General features: G+C 30.0%; 2 protein-coding genes across 3 annotated transcripts; both read right to left on the reverse strand.

Annotated features, from left to right (window-relative positions):
* Positions 1 to 128: 128 nt before the first annotated feature.
* On the reverse strand, positions 129 to 6,205 carry LOC111038516 (vacuolar protein-sorting-associated protein 25). The gene is made up of 5 exons (XM_022321653.1): positions 5,969 to 6,205; positions 5,737 to 5,882; positions 2,884 to 2,971; positions 2,091 to 2,209; positions 129 to 1,529 (listed from the first exon to the last, which is right to left on the reverse strand). The coding sequence occupies exons 1-5, from the start codon at positions 6,016 to 6,018 to the stop codon at positions 1,414 to 1,416; spliced, it is 519 nt and encodes a 172-aa protein (XP_022177345.1). The 5' UTR covers positions 6,019 to 6,205; the 3' UTR covers positions 129 to 1,413.
* A 1,795-nt stretch (positions 6,206 to 8,000) lies between these two features.
* Positions 8,001 to 14,352, reverse strand: LOC111038521 (phosphatidylinositol 4,5-bisphosphate 3-kinase catalytic subunit delta isoform). Of its 2 annotated transcripts, XM_022321657.1 has the most exons (16): positions 14,066 to 14,352; positions 13,743 to 13,961; positions 13,446 to 13,674; positions 13,124 to 13,365; positions 12,807 to 13,053; positions 12,347 to 12,747; positions 12,082 to 12,281; positions 11,876 to 12,016; positions 11,128 to 11,406; positions 10,921 to 11,064; positions 10,588 to 10,857; positions 10,324 to 10,512; positions 8,836 to 8,978; positions 8,616 to 8,767; positions 8,378 to 8,548; positions 8,040 to 8,288 (listed from the first exon to the last, which is right to left on the reverse strand). In XM_022321657.1, exons 2-16 carry the CDS (start codon positions 13,887 to 13,889, stop codon positions 8,040 to 8,042), a joined length of 3,204 nt encoding a protein of 1,067 aa, XP_022177349.1. In that variant the 5' UTR covers positions 13,890 to 13,961; positions 14,066 to 14,352. The 2 variants fall into 2 exon arrangements, with proteins under 2 accessions (XP_022177350.1, XP_022177349.1); XM_022321658.1 differs by lacking the exon at positions 14,066 to 14,352 and having other exon boundaries at positions 8,001 to 8,288; positions 13,743 to 13,889.
* Between the last annotated feature and the right edge of the window lie 376 nt (positions 14,353 to 14,728).

Consider the following 14,728-nt stretch of genomic DNA (forward strand, 5'->3'; position numbering starts at 1 on the left):
CGTTGTTCACGGCGGAGCGCAATTTGTGCGCAGCCTACGACGAAATGTCTGGCGAGTTACCAATTTCATGCGCAAATGCGCTCAAATAGTGTTCAACTTACAGAACGACTTATGATATCTTCTCCGTGTTTTTTCTTTCTTTTTTTCTTTTATTATTATTATTATTATTATTAATTTTATGTTGTATAACTTTGTTCAGAGTCTTCCCAGCGTTTTTCGTACACATGTAATAATATAATTATTCCTCTCGCCAATATTTAAACGAAACAGTTCCTATTGTATATTTTTTTTTAAGTTATATTATTAATGTTTGTGTAAAAAAGAAAATAATAATATTTTATTTAAGCTATACGGTTTGCCTTTAACGACTGAGGTGTACGTGCCAAAAATTATGAATTGAGTTGTTTTAAATTTATTATTGTTTGTTGCTCAAAAGTAGGAATCCTTTGATCTGCATCAGTTCGCTCGTTGTTCAATTATTTTAATCGGTAAATTATTGTCCCTTCTGGTTTGTTTGGAAAAGTAATACTATATAATTATTGTAATTGAAAGGAATTTACAATATAATATGTAAATATATATATTTATTTTAGAGCCATTACTGTTGAGTAGTCAATTTAGCAGCTAACTTTATTTAATTATATATACTATAGTACCGTTATATACATTGAAGATATTTTGTAAGCTTAACGTCTTATTATATATCAAACAAATCGTGTTTTTAATTGGATATTATATAAAAATTAATTTATTATATATGTACATATAAAGGAACCAGTTATAAGCTTAGCAGATAGTGATAAGCGTATTGGATTTGTTTTATTCGAAAACTGTACATTGTTTTTTCGCTAAAACACGCACATTCTTCTAACGAATGTGTACACAAACACACACTCGCGTCTCGGTTAAAAAAACAATTATGTTGTGAAAACCAATTACCATTTATTCGTCATCAAGGTTGTAAAAATATGATAAACATTTGTATGTGTAACATTTCGTTAGATAAATATAGTTTTTATTATTTAACTGTGATTTTTTTGTTTTTAAATATATTTAATAAATTATTATACGATTACATAATATACATATTATTAGTGAGTCCCATTTTGTAAAATCAAACACATAGTGAAAAGTGGTTTGTTCATTTTTTTTTAAAATTAATCGATGGATAAACAAAAAAAAATTAAATAAACATGATCGATTATTATATACACTATAGTCTTATATTACCTATCTTATTATTATCGTACGCATATTATATTATCTACATAACACAATATAATGCTACGCCGCATACGTTACATATAGGTACTTATAATATAGTCGCACAGACACACGACATATTATTTAGGTATAATATAACCGGTACCGTGTGGTACATGGCAGATAGAACCTGCAGAGTTTCACGTTGGTCTACGAAAAAAATTTGACGCCCGATCCTCCTTCGAGCGTTAGTATTTCCGCCTGTTGACGTCTCTCCAACACCCTTAACGCTTTGGTCAGCACTCCGTCGTCAATACCGTTCAGATCTATGTCCGACGAAAAGAAAAAATATATATAAATATTAAAGTAGGTAATACTTGTACTTTGGCGGAGAACGAACAACCGTATGCAAATTTTAAGCTCTACAACATAGCATTACATTCAGTGACAAGACGAAGGCGATCATCGCGATTGCGGTTAGGTCATAACAGGTTGCTTCCCGCTGTGGTTTTATACGACAGGCCACAGGCCTCTAACTCAGGTCCAAATGTCTAAGATTATTACTCGCGGTTAAATATTATGTTTGTATAATGTTATGTTTCGCCACTGTATAATATAAATAGTATAAAAAGAACTAAACCTGGCGCGTTATAATATAATAGTATATATAAAGGCGCAGCCAGCAATTTTGTATGGGGGGGGGGGCTAAAAGGTTTTTGTAAAATTATTATTTTTGTTATTATATTATAATATAGACTAAGATCAACACGGTCAATAAGGGGGGGGGGGTCTATGATTTTGATTTATCATATAATACTTTTGATGTGCGGCTCAGTCTATCCCCCACCCGCGCTTTCCCAAATTGTTTAGTTACAATATTATATTACCGCCACTGTCGCTGGCTATCTCGTAGAACGTACACACAGTGTTGAGCATGGCGTTGTCCTGAGCCCATTTGTACACAATCGACGCCCATTCGTCCAACGTGTGCCAATAAACATTCCACCTAAAAATGACATGGTTTTTTTTAATAACAATCAACGTATTCACGTTTCTACATCACCATGCAAAGCATCAACACTAATTATAATTTAATAATATATGTGATGAGTACATTCAGTAGGTACTTATATGGTTACGGACAAGACTTGTTAATTGACTTTCATCTCCCAAAAGTCTAAGCAGCAGGCATTTATGCGCGAAATTCCAAAGCGCGTATTTTCGTGTCACGATGATTTGGAATCTAGAGAATTTCGTACGACAAATCACGTCGAGACACCGGCCAAAAATTGTGGTGGTGTGACACTCGTCGAATAGTCCAATTCTCAAAAGGAGAATCATTTCGGATTTTATTTTTGTCAAACCTTCAAACTTTTACACGCCATGAAGGGTAGGTACCTGGGGTAGAGTAATATATTATAGAGTCAAGCTGTCATAGAGATGACTTTCTGTATGCGTGTATGCATAACAATAATATGAACCAAACAAACCAGCAAATTAATATCTACTACTAACACGGTAATATGGGCCCGGAAATGGATGAAAAGTTGTTCATGATAAACCAATTATTAATTCTCGAAAAAAAAAAACCTATAGCTTTTATACAAAAAGTTTTTCTAACTTGTTTTTTATAGGTAGAAGTACGTATCACCGTGGTGTTTAATATTAAAATCTGTGTACCTTGTTCTAGTCTTGTCAAGCGGTTCGGCGTTTCCCGTCTTCTGTAGAACGCCTAAAACCGTCATGATCGCTTCGGGTGACAGTTTCCCTGAAGATGAAAAATACTCTTTTAATATATAAATTATCATACAACTTATTTCTGACAGTAAGTATTGCAGTGGAGGAGAAAATATTATACAATATAATCCACACGGCGAGTAAGCGACCATATCAATTATTTCCGTTATTATAGTGTAAAGTAGGTTACCAATTAAAGATGAAAAAGAAATCATTTTTCAAAAGACATATTTGTCATAGACTGGCGAAGATAATATAAAAGACCAGTTTTAATCGTAAAGAATATTATGGGTGTTTCTGAAGTATAATTATATTGCTTTTGTCACATTTTAACGAGGTGCCTACTACACCGTAGTTGAAACACAAATATTATACAATTAATAGCAATTCGAAATTATTTCTAATTAATTAAAAGATATTCGATAAAAGTACCTATATATATATATATTTACTGTAGAATTGATCTTTAAAAAATAATAATGTTATAATATAATTTTCAACTGTATGAAGATTATACAACGGACAATATTTTCAATAGTATATACCTATTACTTACTTGAAAAAATAGTCGGCTAAAAGTTGAACAAATTCCTACGAGACGAAAGCTATATTATACACTATGCAGGTAAATGTGGTCGTTTTCAAGCGTATCGCCAAATAATTTGATAATGACTGCCGAGCTCTGAGTAACAGTATCAGCAGTATCACACATAACAAGAGATAATCAAAACATAAATCGCAATATAATTTAAGCGCTTAAAATAGTTATTATTTATTTTCAATGTAGCCGGGATATATAGAAACAAGATTTATCACAAGAACTCAAAATGAAAGAAATAAAGAATATAATAATGTATTAATGTGAACATTATATTATATAGGTACTGTATTATATAGGACTGTACGAATATATTAATGAGCCAACACGGATAATCTGATATTCAAAGAATTAATGGTAATTTTTTTACGAAAACCAAAATAAATCAAGAACATTTTAATTACTTAGATAATTAGGTAAATCAATAAGTGCGGGCCGCTGTGATCTTACATTGTTGTCCTACATATTTATATATGTATAATGATTTAAGAGCAGATTAATTCATGTCTAGATATATTTATTTTAGTTGATCATTTTACATCAATTTACGACTCGCAGAATTTGTTTTAAACAATATAATAGGATCTCCATTTCAACTATTTCCGCATTTCATTGAAAAAGGACATTGTTTTTATTATAAGCGACCTTAAAGTTAAGAAATTCAAAAAATAAAAAATGTTTTGTATGATTTCATTAATACCTACCTACTGACTACTATCATTAAAACCAAGTATATTTATTAAAAATCTGCATCTAGGATTTTTAGTCATTAGGCTTGGTTGATAAACAATATAACTGTTGTATAATTGTATACATTTGTAGAAATTAATATTCTTTGAAAAATACTATTTTTATATTATTATTTCATCAACTGACCCATATAAACACAGAATATAATATATCATTACCTCAGTACTCTATTCTTTATTATCACACAACTACGATACTTTTTTTTTTTTTTTCATAATATTTATACAATCTATACTTCTTAGCATAATAAGTTTAAGTGAAAAGAGACAGAAAACATGGTATGCGTGATTAAGAACTAAGAAGTCACGCACTAGTGACTCTTTGGGTGATGAGAGATTTGGGAAGATAAGGTAATAATATTTATATATTTTTTTTTTCTCAGAGAGGAAGAGTTTGATTGATTATTGTATCTTTTTTTCAGTTGCCAACGAGGATTATGAGGAAGTGTTAAGATATTTAAGCTACTGATTTGAAGGTTAATATGGTTTGCCAGACGTAAGAAGAATCGCTTGTAATATAATACAGATTCCTCTTCGATCGATTTAACATGTAGATCGTTGTGGAGTGTTAAATTTGAAATGTATGGCAGAGCATTAGTGAGTTGACATAAGAGTGATATTCAGATAAGATTCGATTTTGTTTAGATTCGATTTCTTTGCAGCACCCCAGAGTTGAAAACCGTAAGTTCAGATAGGTTTTAAAAATGTTTTGTAAATTAGCAGTTTATTTTTTAAGCTTGTGCATTTATTTTTTGATGACAAAGTTTTGAGCATATGAGAACGAGAGTTTAAAATTAATCTTTTGGATCTGATGTGTGGATTCCAGGTCAATCTTTTGTCTAACATAAGGCCTAAATATTTTACTGTATCGGACATAAGATACTTAATAATCATTTTCTAGTCTACAATAAAATTGTATTTCTACTAGAACATATTTCACCAAAGTAATATTACAGAGTTATAAAATATTACATATTTTGAGTCACCTACAATCTACATAATATGGAATTGATACATATCACTATGCCACTGACACTGATGGACTTATTTGACATTTTGTAAATGTTTAGAAAAATAAAAACATTTTAACTCTGAATGTATAAATATCATAAGTATAAATTATACAAAATCATGCAGAAACTACATAGGCATATGTAGGAAATTTATTAATAACAGAACTATTTGAAAAAAGCACAGTAATGTGACTTTTTACATTTGTTTCAAATTTCAATGTGATTGTAAGTTTTTGTAACTTTTGTCAAAAGCATGGAATATAACTATACAAGTACTTAACTAAATCCTAATATAACAAGTACCAATTAAGGGTAAAAATAGAATGAAATAAATCACTATAGCTTATTGGCCATTGGGTCTAGATTTGAAGGCCCTCAAGTGCTATAGCCCCGACAGCTCCGTTCAGAGGATTTTATTGATGATTTGTACACTTACTGGATATGTTAGTATTATTGAAAACAGGCAATAGATCTCCTTCTCGCACATCAATAACACAGATTTTCTGCATGCGACAGTAATCCAATAGCAAAGTCCTCCAAGCGTCTAATTGCTTCTGTCTCGTCTCCGCGTTTGGCTGGATTCTGTTAACCATAATCGATCAATAGTTATTGCAAATGGATCAGACATTAAAAAAATATTATGGTATTTGGACACTTATCAAACTTACGTGAAGAACGGTGGGAAACTATATTGCCATGGCCATTGAACTTCACCCATGTTGATGTTACGTTAACATATATTATGAAGTTCTCGATATTTGGGAATTTGGAATTCCAAACGATTGAAACAGTAGTCAGAAAAATCACTGAGATTGATTAAAAATAAGTTTTCAGTTTACCACCTTCAAAAATTGAATTATTCAAATTCTCTGTCAGTTATCAGACAAAGAAGACTTGTAAAAAATAAAAAACATAATATTATTATCGCTCTGATAAGAATACAGTGCAGCACTGCAGCAGACGATTATTGTTAATTATTTAATATGATCTAAGCGCAAACTCACAGAAGTCGTAACCACAAATACCTATAGGCTATAATATTATTAAAATACTATTATTATATGTATCTGTGGTCGTAACTCGTCAGAACTCAGAAGTGGTCGTCAGCTACAGCATAACGTAATAAACGTATCAACTAATTATTATATCATAGGCTTGAGCTACAGTGCCACACGAATAATGACTATTCACTATCAATAAAATTGATTTCAAATTTCAAGATGAGAATTACAAGATTTGGAAATGAGATTAATGTTTGCTCTGTTGATGGTTAAAAGTTTATTACTAATAATTTAACTTGCTAATAATTATGCCAATTATTACTAGATCAATTGAAAACTTGGGCCTTGGACAATGAAGAAATTTGCAGGGGTCAAGGGACCACATGCCAAAGCATCTAAAAAAAGATGAAATTGTAACAGGCTAAAATTTTTTTGTATGCTGTGCAATGTGCATCACTGGTTACCTCAAAACACTGATTCTAATAATTCTAACTTAAAAATGTTAACTTGGTAAAGTTCTGAATAAAAATATGACAATAAAATGGAAAACATGTATAAGATAAACCAGTTTGGAAGAGGTAAATGATAATTTAAATTGTTAAAATAATATATTGAATATTCAACTTTAAATTCACCAAAGCTAAATTGTATTAAGATCTACATAAATTTAGTACCTATTAATAATGAAGTCATGAATATATATATAGACTTCCAAATTCATAAGTATTAGTTCAAGAATATCAGCCATGTCCAAACATTTTTAAACAATATTCAATAACTGATTTAAAAAATATTGATCAAAGTTTCAATGTATATAAATATATAATAGTTTAAAATACATGTAATCATTATCCCCCTTGAGTGTTCTTGTATCTTGTAGATATATTAAATATAAAAAACAAAATTGTTATTCTAAGTTAAAATTCTATAAAATGAATTATGGGGCCAACCCATCATCACTAGCTGATACAAATGAGAGATGGTAGGAAATGTTTTGGTATTAGTTAAAACATCTTAATGTTAGCCTTTTAAATAGTACCTAGCAGTAAAAAATCTGATCTGAGCTTTTGGTTGACATAAAAAATTACCGTAAAAATTAAATAATAATAAAAGAGTACATTTTAAACTTCAATCTAAAAACAAAATTAATCAACCATTAAGATCACACTTAGAGAGATATACAGAATAAAAGTATTATTTAATGACCAAAAAAGATTAGATTTATCATTTTAATAGGTACCATTATATTTTGTAAAATATAACAATATTTAATTATTTATTTAATTTTTATTGTTAACCTGTAAGTTATGGACATATGGTAATATGAATAATATTATCATGAAAAACAATCCAGTGGACTCAAACTCCATCACGATAATATCCTGTTCAATGTTGAATATATTACACAAATTAAATAAATTATGTTTATCTATATTGGTATAGTTTTATTATAATAATTGATAATAATATATATAAATTATTAATTTATATAACATATTAATATTGCATGTTTTTAAATGTATTAAAAATAATTTATACACTTATGTACTTAGAAAAAAATCGTACAGAGGTAACCATAATAATATCAATTACGTCTTTCTCTCCCATTTACAAATTAAACATTTGTTAAAAAATTTAAATACAATTTGTCTACTATTATATAGGAAAACACAGTATTAATAAGCTCAAACTGAAATTACGGCAGTATGGCCAGCTCTAAGCCAATTAGAAACTTTTGTCATTGTTTGTTGTTTTTTGCTAAATTATGAGATGCCCAATTAAGTGATGTCTTCCACGAATTGCCTAATGCTTCTTCAAACTTGGACCGGAAATGCAGTTTAGCATCATTTTCTGATAAGTCCATGACAAGTGTTTCGCGCAAATAGTTGAGATCTTTTTCGGAACCCAATTCCGGCAAACCAGTTGAAATCATCATTGCGAAAAGGGAAAGTATTAATGAGCCATGTCGTCTTAGTATTAGAAAGGCCTGAAATAAAAAAATGTATATAATATATTTTATGTCCAATATAGCTTTATTTATATAGTTAGAAAACTATTTATTAGGTACTAAAATACCTTTTCACAATAATTCTGGAACATTTGGAATTCGAGAGCTTCTTTTCTAGTCTGGCCTTTATTAATAACATGCACAAAGTCGTGGGTCAAAACAAATGGTACACGTTCACGGCGGAAACCAAATTTCTCTTTGAAATGACCAAGAATGTGACCAAAATCAATGTGAAACAGCTAGAAACATATATAATAAAACAAATACAGAAACAACTGTTAAGTTATGATATTTAAATGTATATACTTGGCCTGTTTTTTTGACCATAATATTGTCGGAATGGCGATCAGCAACACCCAGCACATACGTTGCCACACAATAGCCAGCACATGAAAAAGTAAATTCTTCGATTGCCTTTTGCAATGACTGTTCTGTTTGATTGTAGTCTTTTAACCATGCTGATAATGTTTTCATAGAAAAAAATTATTTACATTTGTTGTGATTACATTTTTCTATACAATCTTACCTAATAACGATCCCTTTTTAAAGGCAGATGTTGCTGAAAACATTCCTTTTTCTTTTTGAATATTAGCTATGGTTTCTGCATTCAACACTACTTCTATCATACCCACGCGGTTATCTGTCGATATACATTGGTATGGATTCATCCTGAAATAAATTAAATTCTAGGTAAATTGATAAATCAATGTAGTATGGTATTTTGTTAAAATATTTATGAATAGGGCTTGGATTTATATGCATTTGCATGTTTTAATAGTTCAAATACTAGCTATATAAGCTACAAATTTGAATCTTAAGCTAGTGTGTTGGTATGCAAAATTAAATGATGTATATTTTTGCATATTTGGACCATTTCAAATTTTTCTAAAATAAAATGCATATTTACGAAAAAAAATAGTATTAAGTTATTAATGATAATATATCCTATGTAAATCCCGCGAATGTAAAATTTTTTTCAATTCAAGAATATAATTCCTGAAAACAGACTTGCATTTTTATTTGAAAATTTATCCAAGTCTAGTAGTCAACGGTAACTCTTCAAGTAACTTAGAAATGTTATAAAAATATACTACATTTATTTAAATTTATTTTTGTTCATGAATTTTTATTTTGATGAGCGAATGTTTAAAATGCAACAAACATTGTATAAAATACAGTTAAATTATTTCAACTTGGCATTTAATACATTTTTTCATTCCATATTAATTATTTAATGAATCATATACATTTTTAAATTTAATAAATTTAATTAACATGCATTTTTGTTTATCTACTTTTGCATATTTTAATGAAAATCAGTGCATAAATGCATGCATATTTTGTACATTTTTAGTGCATATAATTCTGGACCCTATTTATGTATAAAATATCCAAACTAAAATTTTTTTCTAACAATTTCAGGTTAGTGTTGCCTTATAAATTAATAACAATTAACAATAATATACGATATTATATAATAATTATTAATCAATAATATAATCAAAAATCATCTGTGTATTGCATACAGACACACAGGTATGCAATAGTATGTGTAGTCCAGGGCTCAGAACTTTATGCAACTTATATTTGTAAGAAATGAGTTTATTTAAAATCAAGTGTGACAATATTGTGTTCCATAATTTGTAAATTATTTATCAAATAATGTTTGTTCTTTTTAATTCAATTTGTATATTTTGATATTTTCATACACATCACAGAAAAAGTATTTAATTGTTCATAATATTTTATTGCTGTAATTCAACCAGCAGTGTAACTTGAACAAAAAAATAATTAAAATAATTGTGTAAAAAATATAATGAAGGTAGTGGGGATATTCAATATTTTCTATACACCATTTAATAATAATATAAGAAAAGCATAATCAATTACTATATTTTAAAATACCTGTTCCATAATAACTTTTATTATTATTATTATTATTATACTATTAAAAAAAAACAAATTTTTTTAAATTTGGATATTTTAATCTGTCCTTATACAGCTTAGAACTTACCTCAAATCCAACCCTTCATTTTTCCATAGTTTGTCCATAATACGTATCATCTGTAAAGCAAGCATATCTTGCCTCAAATCGTCACCATTTTTAAATATAACATAAATGTCATCACCATGTGAATCATCATTTTCAAAAACTATCCATAAAGGTTTCATTTTGCTATCCATCACGCGACACTTTTCAGTTCTATATTATTACATTGGATAAGACAATATTATATACTATGATACTATAACCATTAACTGTACAAATTCAACATACCGAACTTTTTTGCACTTATAACTGGGATCTAAAGGACTATGCACAGATGACATAGCTTCAATGCAATGTCCTTCTTGAAAATATTCTTGTAAAAAAGACCGAGCTTTTTCTTTGTCACGACGCTGCCTAACTAACTCTGTGGTCTTTTTCAGTTTTTCCAAAAAATCCATTTGTCTTATTAATGTTTTCATGTGTTCAATGGACCCTCGACAATACGCTTCCAACATTAAACCAAAGCGTACAGACACAGACGCCACTTGCATTTCTGATCTAATAAATAAGACAACAATGCTGGTGACACCCTATCAATAAAAATGGTCATAATTTATATACCTGAGATGCCAAAATAGGTAATGGCCAATTTTTTGATTTTGTAATGCCCTTGTAAGCAAAAATTCAACTAGGTCACAGCATAAATAAGATTCATGTTTCAGAGCTTGGACCAGTTGTAAAAGAAACAATGAAAGATCTTCATCACTAAAATTACACAGTTTTAGTTATTATTGGTTAATTATTAATTTTTAGAGAATATCTACTTACCTTAGTATTTGTAAGCATTTGACAGCAAAACTTCTGACTACTTGGTCAGCATAAGCATAGTCTAGCAATTCCAAAGCTTGCTGTGGTCCTAAAAGAGGCCATCTGGAGACCAATGAGGTGGCCTCTGCTACTTCCCATCGTATACCCCATTCCACACAGTCTAAAAGTTTAGCTAAAAGTCCCGGCACTGATTGCAATATATGATACCTATGCCGCCACAGTTTCTTTCGATCTTGTTCATGCATTTCATCTAAAGGTTCTCCACGCTCAGCCATTGTCCTACAAATAAATTAAAAATATTTAAATGGTTACTATTTTATTAATTATTAAAAACATTTAAGAGGACGTCATACCTCCATGTGTTGTCTCCGTCTTAGACCAGGTCCAATAGTGTGCTGTTAGTTTTGATACTAGAGTAAAATGATCTATCATACAATTTAAAGGTAAGATTATTATCTAGGGGGCCATGTAGTCTTTTATTGATATTATTTTTAAGTTAGTTATGATCATTTTAAAGTGTACAGCTTCAAAAAGTCATGACTTATTTAAAACTAATAATGTCAATAAAAGCCTATGTGGGGCCCTAGATAATAATATCATCTTTAAATTGTATAATAGGTAAATTAAATCTAATATCAAAACTAACAGTACACTATTGAATCTGGTGAACAAAAAATTGATATGTTGTATGTGTGTAAGACAGAGACAACATATGCGAGTACGAAATCTTCTTAAGGTTCTATCTTACTTTATTTGATCTAAATAAGTTTTTAATGATTGTGAATCTCCAACCGCTTGATCTTTTAAGTCCTCTTTCCCTTTTTTATCAGCATACTCTCTTAATTTATCCAAACTTGGATATACAATTACGTGATCAGCTGTTTGATAACTAAAAATAATTTAAGCCATTTTAGTTTTAGAGATAAAAATATTGAATATAATTTCATAACTAACCTATGAAAAGTTATAGTTAATGCTGTTGTTTGTTCAACATTAGGGTTAGACACAACAGTACCAAGTGGGTGTAACAAGTCTTCATTTTGCAAATCATCAGCATAAGTCCACATATACAGCGTAATTGATCCACTTTTCAACTGATTTTTAAAGTCATACACAGTTGTGTTGACCCAGTCCATTGGTGTTACAAACATTTCCTACAAATCATAATATAAATAAAAATGTTCAAGCAAATAGTTTATTTGTTATAGTTTAGATTTACCTGTTTGGATTCTTTAATGCGTCTAGTTCTTAGTCCTTTTGATGTTTTGGAGACTTCATAAACTACTAAACATAAACGAGCCATTCTCGGTATGTCAGCTATATTCATGTCAAATGCTAGTTCTTCATCCCATGTACAGTCGCCATTGTTAACAATCTTTTCAGATGTCCTAACACACTCGCACAATGCTTTACCCCCGTGAAACAAAGCCGCTTCAATTCCAACTTCAACAGTTCTGGTAACATCACAGTTTAATTTACTAATATAGTTCACTTTGAACTTAAATTGTTCATCAATATCAAATGACAATTTGTGTTTGGTCTTTTTACGTAATGTTAATGTAGAGCGAGTCTTATTTTGCTCAATGTATTCAGTCTGGTCTTTGTTAACTTCTTCTGGAACTAAAATATTTTATCTGTTGTGATTAACAATAACAGTAACAACAATAATAATTAATTACCTGGAACATTAAACTTGGAAACAGCAATCAAAATGGGGTTGAGATCTTGAGACAGACTATCTTGTATATAGGCAAAATCTATTAAAGGATGTGGACCAACAATGTATTCTTCTCGGCCACAAACTTTTAGAGTAAAATCTGAACACTTTTCATTTCTAGTTTTTAATGTCATTGAACGTTTATTTAGTATTTGCATCATCAGTTGATCGGGTGTTGTTGTAAGACCCACATTAAATGTAAATGTAGTCTAAAAAAAAACATAAATATTTTAATTTAAGTGACACTAAAACAGGTACACATTTAAGTTTTGAGTATACCTCTGTGTTATCAAATTTTATTACAACTGAAAAATTATCATCTCTTAGTCTCCTAGTTACTGTAGTAGGTAAGACATTAGATGATAAAGTAGAAGCGGCTAAGCGTGGAGCGAATTGATACAAAAGTCGTTCTAACCAAATTTGTCGTCTTCGATTAGCTTGCATTTGATCAGCTAATGCTTTCATTTTTCCACGAAACTGATTTACTTCTGAACTTTTCAATGAATCAAATTCCATAAGACCTAAATAAATAGTGCAATGCTATAGATTAATAACATTGTACTTACTTCTTATATCATGGAAAAATAATAGTAATAAATACCTTTCCCAATGAGACTACTTATTTGGGCATTAAGTACATTATCTGCTTTATCTTCTTGACGCTCTACAATGTTGAGGACTGCTAAAAATGGTCGTACATCACACAGTCTCTTATTTTCGTCCACAAGCATTTCACGTTGGGCCATAGCATTGACATAAGATATACTGTAACTGCTTGAGTCGTGCAACATACCGTGCAAAGGATATTTGACCGCCTCTTCCCATAATTCCTATAAAATAACATTGTATTGTGTTGCGACACTTAAATACTTAAATGTATACACAATCAATAACAAACCTCTTTTAACTCGTGCAAAGATGTACTCGTTGAAACTGTTAAAGGTATTGAAATACTATTGGGCATTAAACAGGTGACTTCCACAACAGAATCATGGTTGATGTCATTCCAAAAATCGAAATTAAAAGCTGGATTTTCACACACCATTTTGAATTGTTTTGTAAAGACAGTTCACACCATACTGCTAATTATTATACGTCTCCACTTTGCGACTTTAGCCTGGAAGGCCATGTAATGTAACAAAATAAAATAAGAAACAAAAGTCAATTATAATGACGCATGACAAATCGGTTACGAACCATTATGAGATGTATGCAACTCACCTTATTTATTAAAATAATTATTGATCATTGCATGCATTATTACACGTTAATATTGTTATTATATTTTCTGACAGGTATTAGGTAAGAAATCTTTTCAAAGGGTGTCAGTCAACGCAATTAGACGTAAATAGATAATTTTCCTCGGAATTACTGGAGGAGTATTGAGTATTTGCTAGTGCTTAAAAGGATTACGAAAACATTAAGAATAAAATATCATTATTATCATCATAAAATTATCATTTATCACTGCATAATTGTATTAAAATATTTTTGCTATTTGATTTTGATTATTATTATTGTACTATGATTATTATGATAATTGTTCATTCTGTTTTTTTTCTTCTCCATAATTTCGAAAAAAAACTAGTGTGTCTGCATGATGAGAGGAGGAAACGACTGTCAACAGTGCACGTGGTCACACTGATCCGACCTCAAGTGGCATCTTTGTGCGTAGATCAGCGTTATCGTGTTATCAATGCCAAACTCGGAGTGCAGACTGCAGAAACGGATTTCTATTTAATATTTAGCATGATAAAAGAAATTCTTTTATCATGCTATTTAGTAATTAGTATACGGCAATGCAGCCTGCTGTTGGCCTGTTGCCGCTGCATGGCTAAATTATTTCTTTTTAGTGGTCACATTGAGACTCATTTTAGTTATGGT

This window comes from Myzus persicae, unplaced genomic scaffold (assembly GCF_001856785.1).
Source record: "Myzus persicae strain clone G006 unplaced genomic scaffold, MPER_G0061.0, whole genome shotgun sequence".
NCBI classification, from domain to species: domain Eukaryota; kingdom Metazoa; phylum Arthropoda; class Insecta; order Hemiptera; family Aphididae; genus Myzus; species Myzus persicae.